The sequence below is a fragment of the Harpia harpyja genome, chromosome 1, assembly GCF_026419915.1.
Source record: "Harpia harpyja isolate bHarHar1 chromosome 1, bHarHar1 primary haplotype, whole genome shotgun sequence".
Taxonomy (NCBI): Eukaryota; Metazoa; Chordata; class Aves; order Accipitriformes; family Accipitridae; genus Harpia; species Harpia harpyja.
In genome coordinates, this window is record NC_068940.1 from 80,292,633 (window position 1) to 80,306,647 (window position 14,015).

Below are 14,015 nucleotides of genomic sequence, written 5' to 3' on the forward strand. Positions count from 1 at the left end.
CATCCTTCTGGGGTCATCATAACTTCCACTTCCACTGGTAGGTACTCTCTTTTGCTACAGAATTAAAAAAAGGCTTCTCCAACATCTCATCATAACCTGCAGTACAATGCTGAAAGCTTTACAATTCCTGGTTTATTATACGAATGATGCAGCGTGCTCAGACTATTTTGCTTCTGTAGGAGGGATGTATTTGACAAACCACTGAGCTGTGATACAGCAAAGCTCTTTGAGCTACCCTGATACCTCATCAGAAAGTAAACTTTAATAGCGTATTCAGTGACTTTTTTTGGAGTAAAACAGTTGAGAAAGACTACTACATGGAAGGCTGCAGACTAAAAAGAAGTATCCGCTCTGAGATGTTGAAAGGAGTATGTGATCCATTGTTACTCTCCCATTATTTATGTTAATGTACAGAGGCAATAGCGTTAGGGACCGTTGTGCTATCTACTACATGTACACAAAAAAAAGACAACGGGGCATAATACTGATTTCCTTCCCAGTTCAGATCACCAATATGATAGTGTCATCGTATTCTTACCACCCGCACTTCATTTAGTTTCCATACTTTCATTACAGCCAATGTTAGCTACTACAGAAATAATGTTCAATGAAAACTGCTTTATCTGTCCTTTACCCCTCCCCTTCCTTAGTTTGATGTAATTTTACTAGGTATTTTTCCTTCTATACTACTAAAAGTAGTAATGAACACATAAGAACCTTCCCATTTTATAGTAGGTAGATATCTGTAAAAAACTAATAAATTTTAACGGCCTCAAAGTAATTGCATATAGAATAGCCAGGCTTAGTCAAGATCTGTTGCACTCACCATAAAGGTAGAAAAGCTCTCCATTAATATGTTTCAGAAAATAAAGTTTGAAGCATTATTTTTTAGGAGTTCTACTGAATGCTTAAAACCGTTTATACAGGGAGGAAAAAAAAATTCTCCACACAGATTTGTCTTACGAGGGACTGCATCCACAGAGGTCAACATAGTGCTTTGGATCTTACTGCTTTTCAGATCATTCGGCTGGCCCGGCAGCACAGGCAGGAGAATTCAAACAGTCTTACTCATTAGCATAATATTGTGCAAAAAAAAAACTTTACATACCTGTACATAGAACCTAAAATGTGTGCTCTAGAACTAAACAGACAGTGAGATGCCATGCCTAGAAGATCAAGTTTACTTCTTACACTCCTGGCATCTGAAAATGATGAAATTCTGAATTGACAAAAATCTCAGTTTCACTCTATGGGCAGTAATGCTTCCAAGTTAACTGACTGTCAACACAATGGGCACAAGGTAGCAACTTTTCTCCCCTTCCAGTAAGCATGAATACTTACATTTCTTCTTTCGGATGGCTGTGATTCAGACAGAAGGAAGGCTAAGAAAGTGTCTATGGGAACAGATCCCTTTTGCAGAATGAAGCCCAGGTCTCTTTTCAGAGAACAGTCTCATCTCTGTAAAGGACGCTGAAAAAAAGAGGTAGTTCTCTAGGAGACTCAAAGGACATAAATACCTAACTGGTAAAGAAAGAACATGGTCTCAATGGAAGATACAGGGAGATCAATAATTCTCCTTAGTTTAAGGAATTTGACATAACAATAGGAATAAATCAGGCCTAACATACCCCTTTCTAACTTTGTGAGCTTGTTAAAGAATGCCAAGCTTAACACTGATGGAATGCTGCAGCACAAGCAGGTGGGCTGAACAAACCCAACCTGGACTTATTAAACCTTCTTCTTGCTACAGCACCAAACAGGAGCCTACCTTTGGAATTTAAGGAGGATTTTCTGCCTCTTTGTTGCTGTAACAGACACTCTCCGGCTTCAAAAGGAAATCTGGTTAATCTGGAATTGCCCTGTCATCAGTAGAAGAGTTGCAGTTACCTAAGAAGGGAAGGACTTACCCCTAGGAGTTGCACTTCTGGTTCCTCTCCATACTCACTAGGCTGAGCAGAGAAAACCCAAAGCAAGATAAATTCTCATGTCATAACAAAAGGCTGGTTGTGGGCAGGAGAGGAGAGCGGTTTCTCAAGCACAAGTTTTATGCTATTGTTCAGAACAACCCAATCATCTTGCCCAGGAGGCTGCTTTACTGCTTTTGTGAACACAACAGGTTCTCCAGCTAAAAATGCAATAAACTGTGTGTTATTTTGAGATACTGTAATTACCACGGTGAATATGCTGTTTGCCTTTTTCCTTTATTTGCTCTAGGGTCAAAAACTCTCATCTGTGACTACACAAGTGTATATTTGCCAGCTGCAGTACTACAGTATCAGGGTTTAAATCACACTTCACAGAAAACTTCAGAAACTGGATCTGTAACCACCTCCTTGACTGACCTGCTGGACACAGCATTGTCTGGTTCCACTTCTGAGTTTGTCACCAGGGAGTTGTCTGTAGGGACCAGCTTCCAGTGAGCCTTCTGTGGGGCTGCTCTGGATGCAATTATTCTTTGATTTACCTTTGAACATGTGGGCTTCACTCCCCTTTTCCTACATTCAAAATTAGACTTTTCCAGAGCCTGTATTTACAACTTTTCCAGAGGAAATAAGAAGTGTCTTGTTATGTTTGATTTATTAGAAAGTTCCATAAGGAAGCTATCACACAGCGCAAAGTACATCTCTTGCAGGGAAAATGTAGAGAACTGCAAATGAAACTCAAAATCTCCCATGAACTAAAGTAACTCTAAATAAACTATTTAATAAAGGAGTGCAGGCCTAGTAATATGCCATTAGTAATACTAATGGCAGTGACAAAGCTCCCATTTACAGCACTTCACTGGCCCAGGATCACACCTCCGTCTTTCATTACTAGTTCTGGAGTTAGCAACCTGTCATTAATGTCAGAATCAAGACATCAGCTATGAAATATCTTTCAGTTCTGTCTAAACAATTTACATATATATGCATACAGTTCTATTCAAGTTCTCATTATTATATACAGAATATACAGAAAGGACAGCCAGGATGGTTTACTATTTTGATACCAATGTTGATTATATTTTAATAGTTTTTAGATTTTTTAAAAAATTAACTATATTCCTTCATTGGTGGTCAAATGTTTGACAATATATAGAACCATCTGGTATTTGTTGCCAGTGACAGATATGCATATATTCACATATATTCTATGCAATAATCACTTAGTGTATGACGTTAAACATATCTTACACAAGCAATTCACATTCTTTATGAACTAAGACTCTTTGAAATCTTTTATTTTCTGAAGATTGTGCCATCTTCATGTTGTTAGTGGGCAAATAGTAATATCCATAAATCTAACTAATTTATAACAGTTCAAGTGTATTTTTTTCTTATCCCAGTGGGAAGAAATTCACCTTTGCTGTCTGGATACCATTAGGCTTCAATCCACTTTTTATGGATGATCTCAAGCAAGGGAGAGGTTTGAGCCCCAGCCCTTGCTAAAGAGAGGGCAGTCAGGAGACACATTCCCAGTACCCTTGCTCATTACTAGTACTCTTGCTAGGTGTAAATTTTACCCTTTATGGAACATGATTAAGGATGAAGGCCAAATGTTTAACCTACCATCCACATTTCTCATCATGGGTGAGTACAACCTCCTCCCTACTCTCCGTTGCCTCTCCTTTTCTTTTGAAAGAATGCTTGTGAGTGTAACAGAGCACAATTCTGACAAGATGTAATTATTTCAGATAAATTATCTAACTGTAAGCAAAAAATGAATGCAAAAAATTATATGCTAAGTCAGCTAGCAAAGAAAGAACAAGTATTGTAAGTTTGTTCAGTCTTCAACAGTGTTTTGCAGTTCTGCTTCTAGACCAGCTGAGCTGCAGAAACATTTCAGATTCAAAATGGACAACTTGAATGGAAACATGCTATTTGCAGAATGATTAATTTTTTAAATGATTAAATATAAAACAATCACGAAAATTAAGTTTAGCGCTACAGATGTGTTAACTAGAAAACTCAGCACACAAAAGAGTTCTAAACAATTTGATAAAATTAATTCTTCCTTCTAAGACTGAGTACTTCCCAGCTCACAGCCATACTATACTCAGAACGGTGTCATAGATGCCACCTAAACCACTGCAAGTCACCAACATAGGACACAGAATACATCAGATGAAAGTGTGATATATTCGATTAAAAGGACCCCGATTTTTAAATGACACTGACAAGATTTCCAAATTGAATTTCCAAGTTCAAGCTCCCATGAAGTCTGAATGGTCACAGCTATAGTAAACAATACAGGTGAAGCCGAGTAATAACTCTCACACATAAATTTATTTAGTATCACTATTATTCGCATTTTTTTTATTGGAGTGCAGCACAGATACTTTCCCTGAAACAATAACTTCAAAACATTTAGGAACATAGCTGTCAAAAATATTAAATACATACATTTAAAAAAATCTAAAACATGAATAACAACATAAGACGTATTCACAATGTAATTTCTCCCTTTACAGTATTTATCTCAAATACTGTAAGAGGATGCAAGTCTGAAAATATATGTATTTTAAGCTATCACAGAGCATAGAAAATATATGAAAATATCCACTAACATGTGGCACAATATAAATATTCTACCCCGAGAGAGAAAACAAGTGTAGTCTTTTGTGTGACACAGATCATTATTCATCACAAATCATGATGTTACATCAGAGAGCTGTTGCTCATGCAACAGCAGCTCTGGTTTTAGTTGGGAAAAACATGCTCAATGCTTCCGAGCAGGGGACATAGTGGTCTGCGAGAACGCATGTTTAGGTACTTAGCCATTTAATTTAGCTGGATAAGAAACAATGTAATGTTTTCCTGTTCTTAAACATTGCCATCTGTATCTCTGGCACACAAATTAAAAAAAGAAGGGTGTGACCATTAAAAGTACGTGTCCTGAGATTTCCTTCTTCAGGGGGCAAAGAGGTTAAAATGGAAAAGCTGATCTGTGTATAAATCAGGAACACATGTGGTAATGAGAACAAACAGCAGCCAACAGGCAGGCGGGGAGGAATTCTCCAGGCACAAAATGAGATGGACAAAAATACCATCTACTGGAAAGGAAGTGCAGCAACTGATTTCACTTTGAAATTGGTTTTAACCAATTCTATTAAATCTTCCTAATTATTTAAGCACTCATAAATAACTCTGAGTTTTAAAACTTGGTTTAACTGAAAAGCTGTCTGTCCAGTAGTGCAAAGCATCATTGCTTTAGCGTTAATACTGGGTTCTATCTGTAGAAAATCAGAGGTGATCTTAACACCTGTAACAGGATCTATGTGTTTAGTATCTGAGTGAAATAACAAAACAGTGCAGACGTGCGCAGACTTCATCTTAAAGTTACGAAATGTTTGTGTCTGCAGCCTACCTACTGAAGTAGATACCAACAGCCAGTCTCCTACTCAGGCTGAAACAGTTTTGCTTGATTTCTTTGGAGATAAACAGAATATTTAACATAGTAAGTTACAGTTCACTTAAAGCTAAGAAATATAACACAGTTGTGAATAACAATCCTTTTGATGCAATGCATCTGATATACCAGTGGCAGACCCCCAAAATATTAAGTTGATTAAAGTAAGTCTTTATCTTCACCTTAAGACTCGTTCCTTGACACAGACAGAAAAAATAAAGAAAACATTACAGATCACAAAGCACTGAATTTTCAAGCGTAAAGTCATACCAAAATCTTGATAAATTATCATTGATGTCATAGGTGAGCAATCGGTCAGGAACGTCATTATGGGTGCCCTGTACTGCTAACACATGTGGTGCTAGGGCAAAGGGTACATCATTCAGAAGATCTGACATGAAAGGGCTGCTTTCCAAATTTTGACTCCTTTCATTTCCCACCTCTGCACTTGACACAGTCAACTGTGATCGGTGCCCTGTATTTATCTAAAGAGAACAGAAGAACAGAAATTTAGACACTACAAGTCAGGCAGCTAAGGCTTTGTACTTAGAACCATCACGACCTACTAATAAATGAAAACAAAAAATACAATAATAAATAAAATCAGTTTCAGAGTTTGGTTCAGGTAGATCTAAAATAGCAGTTCTTAATACATGTTGATATAATTCTTTGGATCAGGCTGACTTGAATTAAGGCTAAAACAATTGATTTTTTTTAATTATTAGGGATATTTCTCCACCTAATGTTACTCTGCATTTATAAAACCCATGAGGCTGGTGGGACTTTTTGTCATTATGTCCAGTCTTGTTTAGGGGAAGTTATTTCATATAATTCCTTTCATAAACTGATGAAGCTCCATCTTTTGTTCCCCTGTTCCTTTTCAGAAGTTGTCCAACAAAGGCATGACTTTGATGATTAAAAAACACTCCCATCCCAGTTATTTTGAAGTATTAATGATGTTGTTTTCCAATTTGAAATGGAATTGCATGACTGGTTGGTGAGGTCTATTATATATGGCAATATATGCATTGCCAAATACATGCTTTATAGAAAAACAGAGTTAACAAAACTTTAAAAACACCCAACAAAACCCCCTGAACCAAACCCAACAATAAATAAATAGATAAACAATCCCCTGCCATATAGAAGTAGTCAATATCATTTAAAGAAAATGCCAGCAGATGGGATGCTGGACCCAATAGACTTGCAAGCTTTGATATTGGCCTACCAATATGACTTTATTAAGTGCCTAAAACTTGTACTATTTTAAAAACAAAGAAAAGACTATTTACTCTGCCTCTAGAAATCAAATCTAACTTGTTTTACTACTTACAGCAATAAAATCCTATGCAAACTGATAGCTCTCACATCATCTCTGAGAGTAAGATATTTGTTATATGGATTTCTATTTTGTACAAGGACACACACAGAAATATTCAGTAATTTGTTCAAAAGTGCTTAACAAGTCATGTCAGAGCCAAGAACATTAGATATGAATTTCTGACTGCAGTCCTGACTTCTTCCTTTCAACCCTCCATACTCAGCACACAGCAAGAAAAATCCAAAGCTTACACTGTTACAAGGGAAGGGAGAGCACTGAAAGCTTTAAATGCTAATTTGGTGTTCAACTGATTATAAGAGTTAAATGGATCTAGTTGTGTGGAGGTCACTTTCATCCTAAATTATTCCATGATTTTTAGGGGAGTTGTGGTGCTCAAGATCTGACCTGTGCTGGAGTTGAATGTTAGAGATCATGGCTGTTACAGAACACCTGAGGTTGTGGCTGTTTGACAGAAGGACAGTTTGGGCAGTGGAGTGGCAGTGGGGTTGGTTGTTTTCTAGCTTGGGAGTATGTAACACAGCTAGGCATTTAGCCAGGTAAAAGATGCTCCATCTCCTTCTCAAAGGAAGGACTGGATTTGACTTGAACGCAACCTGAGCACTAGTCATTCCTTACACAACCCAACATTTCATCTAGCACGACAGATAAACAAACATTAAACTTTCTATTAAACCATCAACAATGAAATAGATAATTGTCCTGGTTTCAGCTGGGATAGAGTTAATTTTCTTCCTAGTAGCTGGTATAGGGTTATGTTTTGGATTCAGTATGAGAAGAATGTTGATAACACACTGACATTTTCAGTTGTTGCCAAGTAGTGTTTAGACTAAAGTCAAGGATTTTTCAGCTTTTCATGCCCAGCCAGCAAGAAGGCTGGAGGGGCACAAGAAGTTGGGAGGGGACACAGCCAGGGCAGCTGACCCAAACTGGCCAAAGGGGTATTCCATACCATGTGATGTCATGCCCAGTATACAAACTGGGGGGAGTTGGCCTGGCGGGGGGATCACTGCTCAGGAACTAACTGGGCATCGGTCGGCAAGTGGTGAGCAATTGCATTGTGCATCACTTGTTTTGTATATTCCAATCCTTTTATTATTATTATTGTCATTTTATTATTGTTATTATTATAATTATTATTTTCTTCCTTTCTGTCCTATTAAACTGTTCTTGTCTCAACCCACGAGTTTTACCTTTTTTTCCCCAATTCTCTCCCCCACCCCACTGGGTGGGGGCGGAGTGAACGAGCAGCTGCGTGGTGCCTAGCTGCTGGCTGGGGTTAAACCACAACAATAACCTTGCCAATTTAAGTCAGTCCAGAGTCAGTACTTGTCTTAGGTGATAGAGGAAGCTCGCTCCGCCATAAGCTACTGGGACAGAAGGGGTTAGTGGTGCTGCACACTCTGAAATGGACCCTCATTTAGAAGCTTTTGTTTATACTCACGATTACTAGAAACCTAAAGCTTAAGATAAACTTCCCAAGATCCGTTACTATTATGTCGCAGAATAATAATGTAAAATTTCTTAAGGTTAAGAAGTTTTATTAAAAACAATGACTGCTAGATATAACTACTAACGTTACTGGTTATGAACCAATAGAAAAGAGGAGCGAATGAGCTCCAAAGGAGGCAAGTGAGGAAAGCACCTTCCTACTGAGCTGCTGGGATTCACTTCCCAGTACAAATCCTATTTAATTTTTCCCCCTCTCTTTCAGACCACCTTCTGGCTAATTGTTGTAAAACATTTTATTTTATATCAAAAAGGAAAGAGTAGTCCCATCTTTGCCTATTCTTCTAGGCCACTTCAGAGCCTTCTGGAGATAGAGAGGGTATGTCGCTGGGTTTCTCCTGCTTTAACAATATTCTCTAAGCTACTGTAATACTGACATGTCTGTACTACATAACTCCTACAGTTTCTTGTTCTTTATTTTCCCTAGCTTTCCTTTTCTCAGTTCTCTATTCTTATGAGTAGCTAACAGCTCTTCAGAAAGCTACATGCAACAGCACAGGCAAGAGTTGATAAAGATTTCTTTGGCTTTCCTTACTGATTCTGGTATCTTTAGAGGGCAGAGAAAATAGGAAAGCTAGCAGAGAAGTCAGGAAGATAGCCCGCATAGTTCTCCTACTGCAGCTTTCCAAGCTCTGAGCAAAAAACCAAAGGCAATAGCACTGTAAGTCTGTAACTTCAGGAAAAACCCTAAAACCTCTTGTACTTGTCTGTTCTAATCAGCAGAGTTATCTTGAAGTCATAGATGAGCAGCTCTCACAGAATCATAGAATGGTTTGGGTTGGAAGAGACCTTAAAGATCATCTAATTCCAACCCCCCTGCCATGGGCAGGGACACCTTCCACTAGACCAGGTTGCTCAAAGCCCCATCCAACCTGGCCTTGAACACTCCCAGGGATGGGGCATCCACAACTTCGCTGGGCAACCTCTTCCAGTGCCTCACCACCCTCACAGTAAAGAATTTCTTCCTAATATCTAGTCTAAATCTACCCTCTTTCAGTTTAAAGCCATTACCCCTCGTCCTATCACTACACTCCCTGTTAAAGAGTCCCTCCCCAACTTACCTATAGGCCCCCTTTAAGTGCTGGAAGGCTGCTGTAAGGTCTCCCTGGAGCCTTCTCTTCTCCAGGCTAACCACCTCAACTCTCAGGGATCTTATCTTCTACTGCTAATTGATAACACTTAGAGGGAAGTCTTCCTTCTTGTCATGGCCAAATAGGCCTAAGGTGTGCATCATAAAATTCATAAACATCTTCTGCTACAGACATATTCTCTTGCTAAGAACACTGCCAAACACACAGAACATTTATTTATGTTAATGATATTTATCTGACACGCCCCTCTCCCAATACTTCAAATTGTAGCTGCTGTAAACTTAAACGCTTCCCTGAATTTCTACTCTGCACAAATTTGTTACATTCCCTCTTGAAAGAAATAACCTGTGGAGCATTTATTGAGGTGCTGATATTTGCTTGTATTACATCAATCCCATATTCTGAAGGGGAAAGCAGAGCCAGAAAGCTCCAAATGAAAAACAGGAAAAAGTTACACCTAGGAATCAATTAAGCAAGATCTTCAAAGACCCTTCTGCCTCCCCCCACTCCCACATTCCAGGGAAAAATGATCCCTCACTCCCTGTCCTATTCCCATAGCTCAGATGATAATCAGAAATCCCTAGAATCTAATGTGGGGTTTTTTTGGCAAATTATACTTTTATGAACACCTGTTTATATCTTAATTGTCCCACAAGCTGGATGAACTCAATTTACATTGCAAATTAGACTATCACGTGGCAAAACTAACGTCAAAGAGGAAAAAAAAAAAAACATCGGAGAGAGCACAAAGCATCTTGGATCTTCTTTTTTCCTCCAGAAACCTTACATTTGTTAGAAGGGTGCCAAATGGGCAGCCCCAGAAATTAAAACCCTTTCTGCACAGAGAACATACCATGTATTGACAATGATAGACCAAGAACCAGCTTTTCTTACTCTCAAGTCCCACTCCACATTTCAAAGCAAGACTGCAGTAAGGAAGGATGAATTACATTAGAATTATTTTACTGTTAAACATCATTTTACCATACTCAATCTCTGCATACTGTCAGCAAGGTTCGTAATAGTCTATAGATTCTGATACTATTTGAATAGCCAAAACAGCTTCATAAATAAAGCCCAAAATGGCTGGGAGCAACATAGTACAGATAAGCCAGGAACAAAGAAAAGCGTCAGGTCAGTATAACAAATGCCATAATCTGATCTCAGATCCAACAGTCTTTGGGTCCCAGTCTACCCAACCCCTCATGAGAAGGTCTTGGGTCCAATACGACAAGATCAGTTTACAGCATAAATGAGAAAAGGACTTGAGATTTCCTATTTCAGTTTCACACATAAACCATTACTGTCTCTCCCATGAAAACAGCTGTTTTTCACTATTTTAAAATGTTCACATTCACTTTTTCATTTATAGCAAATCACATTTTATGTTACTATTATTGAACTGACATCCCAACAAATTATACAATGGGAAAAATACAAAACCTGGGGAGGACGATTCTTCAATGCAGTATGCAAAACACGAACATGGTAGAAAAACACTGGCCAAAGTTAACCTGGAAAGTTAACTGAAGATAGGCTGTCGTAAAACTGTCACGTTTGCAGTTTAACTCCTTGAACGTTGTGGAGCCCATCCCTTTACCTAATACACAATGTGTCACATGCATTATGGCATATATTATATTATCTATTAGGCACCTACATACAAAGAAAAAAGTTCCTGTCCTGAACAATTCAGGTTGCAAGAAGTAATTTTTCAATTCTGCCTAGCACAGTCATTACAGGCAATCATTGCCCTTTGCTATGCAGAATTGTTTCTGAGCACTCTTGCAGTGATATTTAGATATTGGCCTCGTGCAAGATCTTACCAAGCTAGACATATTTTTGTGCTTCTAAACCATAAAGACATCCTTTAAATGGGGTAAGACATATTTCACTCATATGCTGGAGAATCCACATCAGTGAAAAGACCTTGATGAAGCCAACCTGACCAGCAGGCCTTTATAGCGACTGCAGCAACATAATGAAGAACTGGACACTCTGGTAGACAACATCAATCACGCATCAGTGCTGAGATTGCCCAAGCTGGTTACAATGCAAACACCAGCACAAACCTATGTGCTGCAATCAAAATCAAGGTTATGAAATGGCTTATGATTTCACGCATGCATTCTTCAAGCATATATAGAACTGCAAGTCCTAGAGAATTTGATATCCCACATTAGTCACACTGATTTCTACTTAAATGCCTAACTTATTTATCCAGAATACAATCTATTCAGAGCGTATTCTCTGGACATTAGCTAAACAAAGCACTGCCAAATGCTATGACACACAATCCTGCTATGAGAAATATTAATTGAATACACTTAGAAGATCACCAAACAATTTACATTTCACCAAACACCAGGGACTCAAAAAATCAGTTAAAATTAGAGAAGGTATGGTAATCAAATTTAATTCAAATAAGCAAGGTGTCTTCTTCATTCTTGGTTTGCAATCCAAATGAACAGGGATAAAAGAAAACAGTATGTAAACATATATGGTAGCTGGCCACCAGATACTAATTGCACTCTGACGGCAAGGGTGTTATATGTTATTTCAAAACTAACAAAGTATAGCATTATCCTCTAAAGTAAATTCTTCCTTTTTGCTTCTTTTCTTTTTTTAAATGTTTCTCAGCTGCCTTTAAAAACATCTAATTTGCTGCATCTCTGTGCTAACCATAAAGTCTGCCAAGAGTCTCGTAAGGAAGAAAAAATGCATAGTTTACAACGTACTGAGAAGCTGGATTTACAGTGCTCTGAAGCAGAATCAAAGATCACTGCTAGCATTATTATCATCCAAACTACTGAACAAGGTTTTCTAACAAAAACTGAGTGATTTAAAGAAATTTGTACTTTCTGTAAAAAGAGTTGTGGTTTTTTTCCAGAAGCAGACCCATTTTCCTTAAAAAGACAGCCTTGAGAAACAAAAAGTACATTCAATCTTCCAGAATATTTAGTAAATATCATAATGATGACAGAGACCTACAACACTACTGGTGATACAGAAATATTATCTTTATTTCAGGCAATTTTGTAGTATTAGAGCAAATAGTGTATCATAATGTATCTTGGAATTTATTTAGCATTACGCAGTTATTTCTGATGTATCTAGAAATGGAAATTGTCTTAGGGGATTGTTCTTCCAGTTGTGTTTCAGTTGATGCTTTTTAGGGTATTCACTGGGCCTTTTTAGAAAATTTGTAGGAATTCCAGAGTGAGCACCTCCACTGAGGACGATTCACTTTACAAATAAGAAGAGTAATGGCAAAGAGGAACAGCAGGGAAAAGAAAAATTATTCACAAGGCACTCTGAATGTTTAGCACTTTGTATTAAAAAATCTAAGCTAGAAAAAAAGGATCAGTAAAGCCTTGTTGGAGGGGGAAAAGTGTACATGACATGACAGTTTTTAAATGTCACAAAAACCCCAACCCAAAACATCAACAACAAAACACCCCCACAACCAACACACCAATAAGTATGTGACCTATATCCTTACAGAACTGAAAGGAGGGAAGAACCCACCCGGACGAGCACAAAACAGATGCCCTCGAGATGGTTTGGAAAACCTCACGTGAATCATGAGAGCTGCTATTCTTTCAAAGCTCACTCAAAAGTTTAGTCAGCATCCCCTTCAGGGACTCAAGAAAAAAGTTATTTCTATCTGGGAGAACAAAAGTAGATGGAAGAAGTAGTGCTGGAGACCTTGCAGTAGCTCGTTGCTGTACCCAAATGACTTCTGGTCGCTTTCTTTCTTTCTTAACAGAAATGCAATGAATGGGATTGTAATACTAGCTCAAGATTGGTGTTGTCAGTGGTTGCAATAGGGCAGACTTCCATGCTGAAAGCTTTGGGCTAAGATCAAGTCCTTGGAGAGGCTTTTAGAAGCAAGAATGGCTGTCAATGGAAATCAGCTTTCCCATTTGCTTTGGGCTCTTGTTTCCCAGCTTCTTATGACTCTCATTCTGTAATACAGCAGTAATCTGTCTTTCTTAAAGAGCTCCTGCTACCTGTACAAATTTTGTGTGATTAGTAGGCAGCATGTTTTTTCTCCATTTATCAATATTGCTGTTCAGAGGAAAACAGAACCAGATTTTAAAATAAGCGTTTAAGAGTATTTTTACTGATTTGTGACATACATTTTAGATATTTTTCTTTTTCATTTTCCTCTTTAAAGCATGTTTTTCAGCTGTTTCCTAGACTAGAACAGAATCAAGGTCAGGTTAATGTTGCTGAAATCTTAAAGAAAAAAAATTCTAAAGAAACAGTGAAAAGTACCTCTGACATTCTACAGTTTTTCATTATTATAGCAAAGCTCCCCACAGAGTATCCTGGCCTGCAAAGAACAGTAGGGAAATGTTTGTTAAACTACGCTTTCAGTATCAATAATGATGTACATTTGTACATACTCATTGGCATTAATGCAATTAGAAAAGTGTAATTATTCAGAACTAACTTCTTCTCTAATGTAGGAACAATTCGATATTTTAAATGCAGAATGAACTTTCTATAATTAGTACATGCTCCCTGCCCTCTCAAACAGCTAAAACTGTTAATCTCTGCAGAGGGGAAGAATTGCGAGGTTGCCATTTGAACTCTGGATATTCTGAATGTTCCACAGTTAAAGTGTTAGTTTAATTATCCTAGTAAATACTAGAGATGCCTGTGAATTTTATTTATGAAAC

At 37.9% G+C, this 14,015-nt stretch overlaps 1 protein-coding gene across 6 annotated transcripts in view; it reads right to left on the reverse strand.

Moving 5' to 3' along the window:
• Positions 1-4,246: 4,246 nt before the first annotated feature.
• Positions 4,247-14,015, reverse strand: part of UMAD1 (UBAP1-MVB12-associated (UMA) domain containing 1) — an 84,813-nt gene continuing 75,044 nt past the window's right edge. For all 6 annotated transcript variants that reach the window (XM_052801475.1, XM_052801494.1, XM_052801504.1 and 3 more), the window contains one exon: positions 4,247-5,873. In XM_052801475.1, coding sequence (XP_052657435.1) covers positions 5,616-5,873 — 258 coding nt within the window. In that variant the 3' untranslated portion in view covers positions 4,247-5,615. The remainder of the gene's footprint in view (positions 5,874-14,015) is intronic.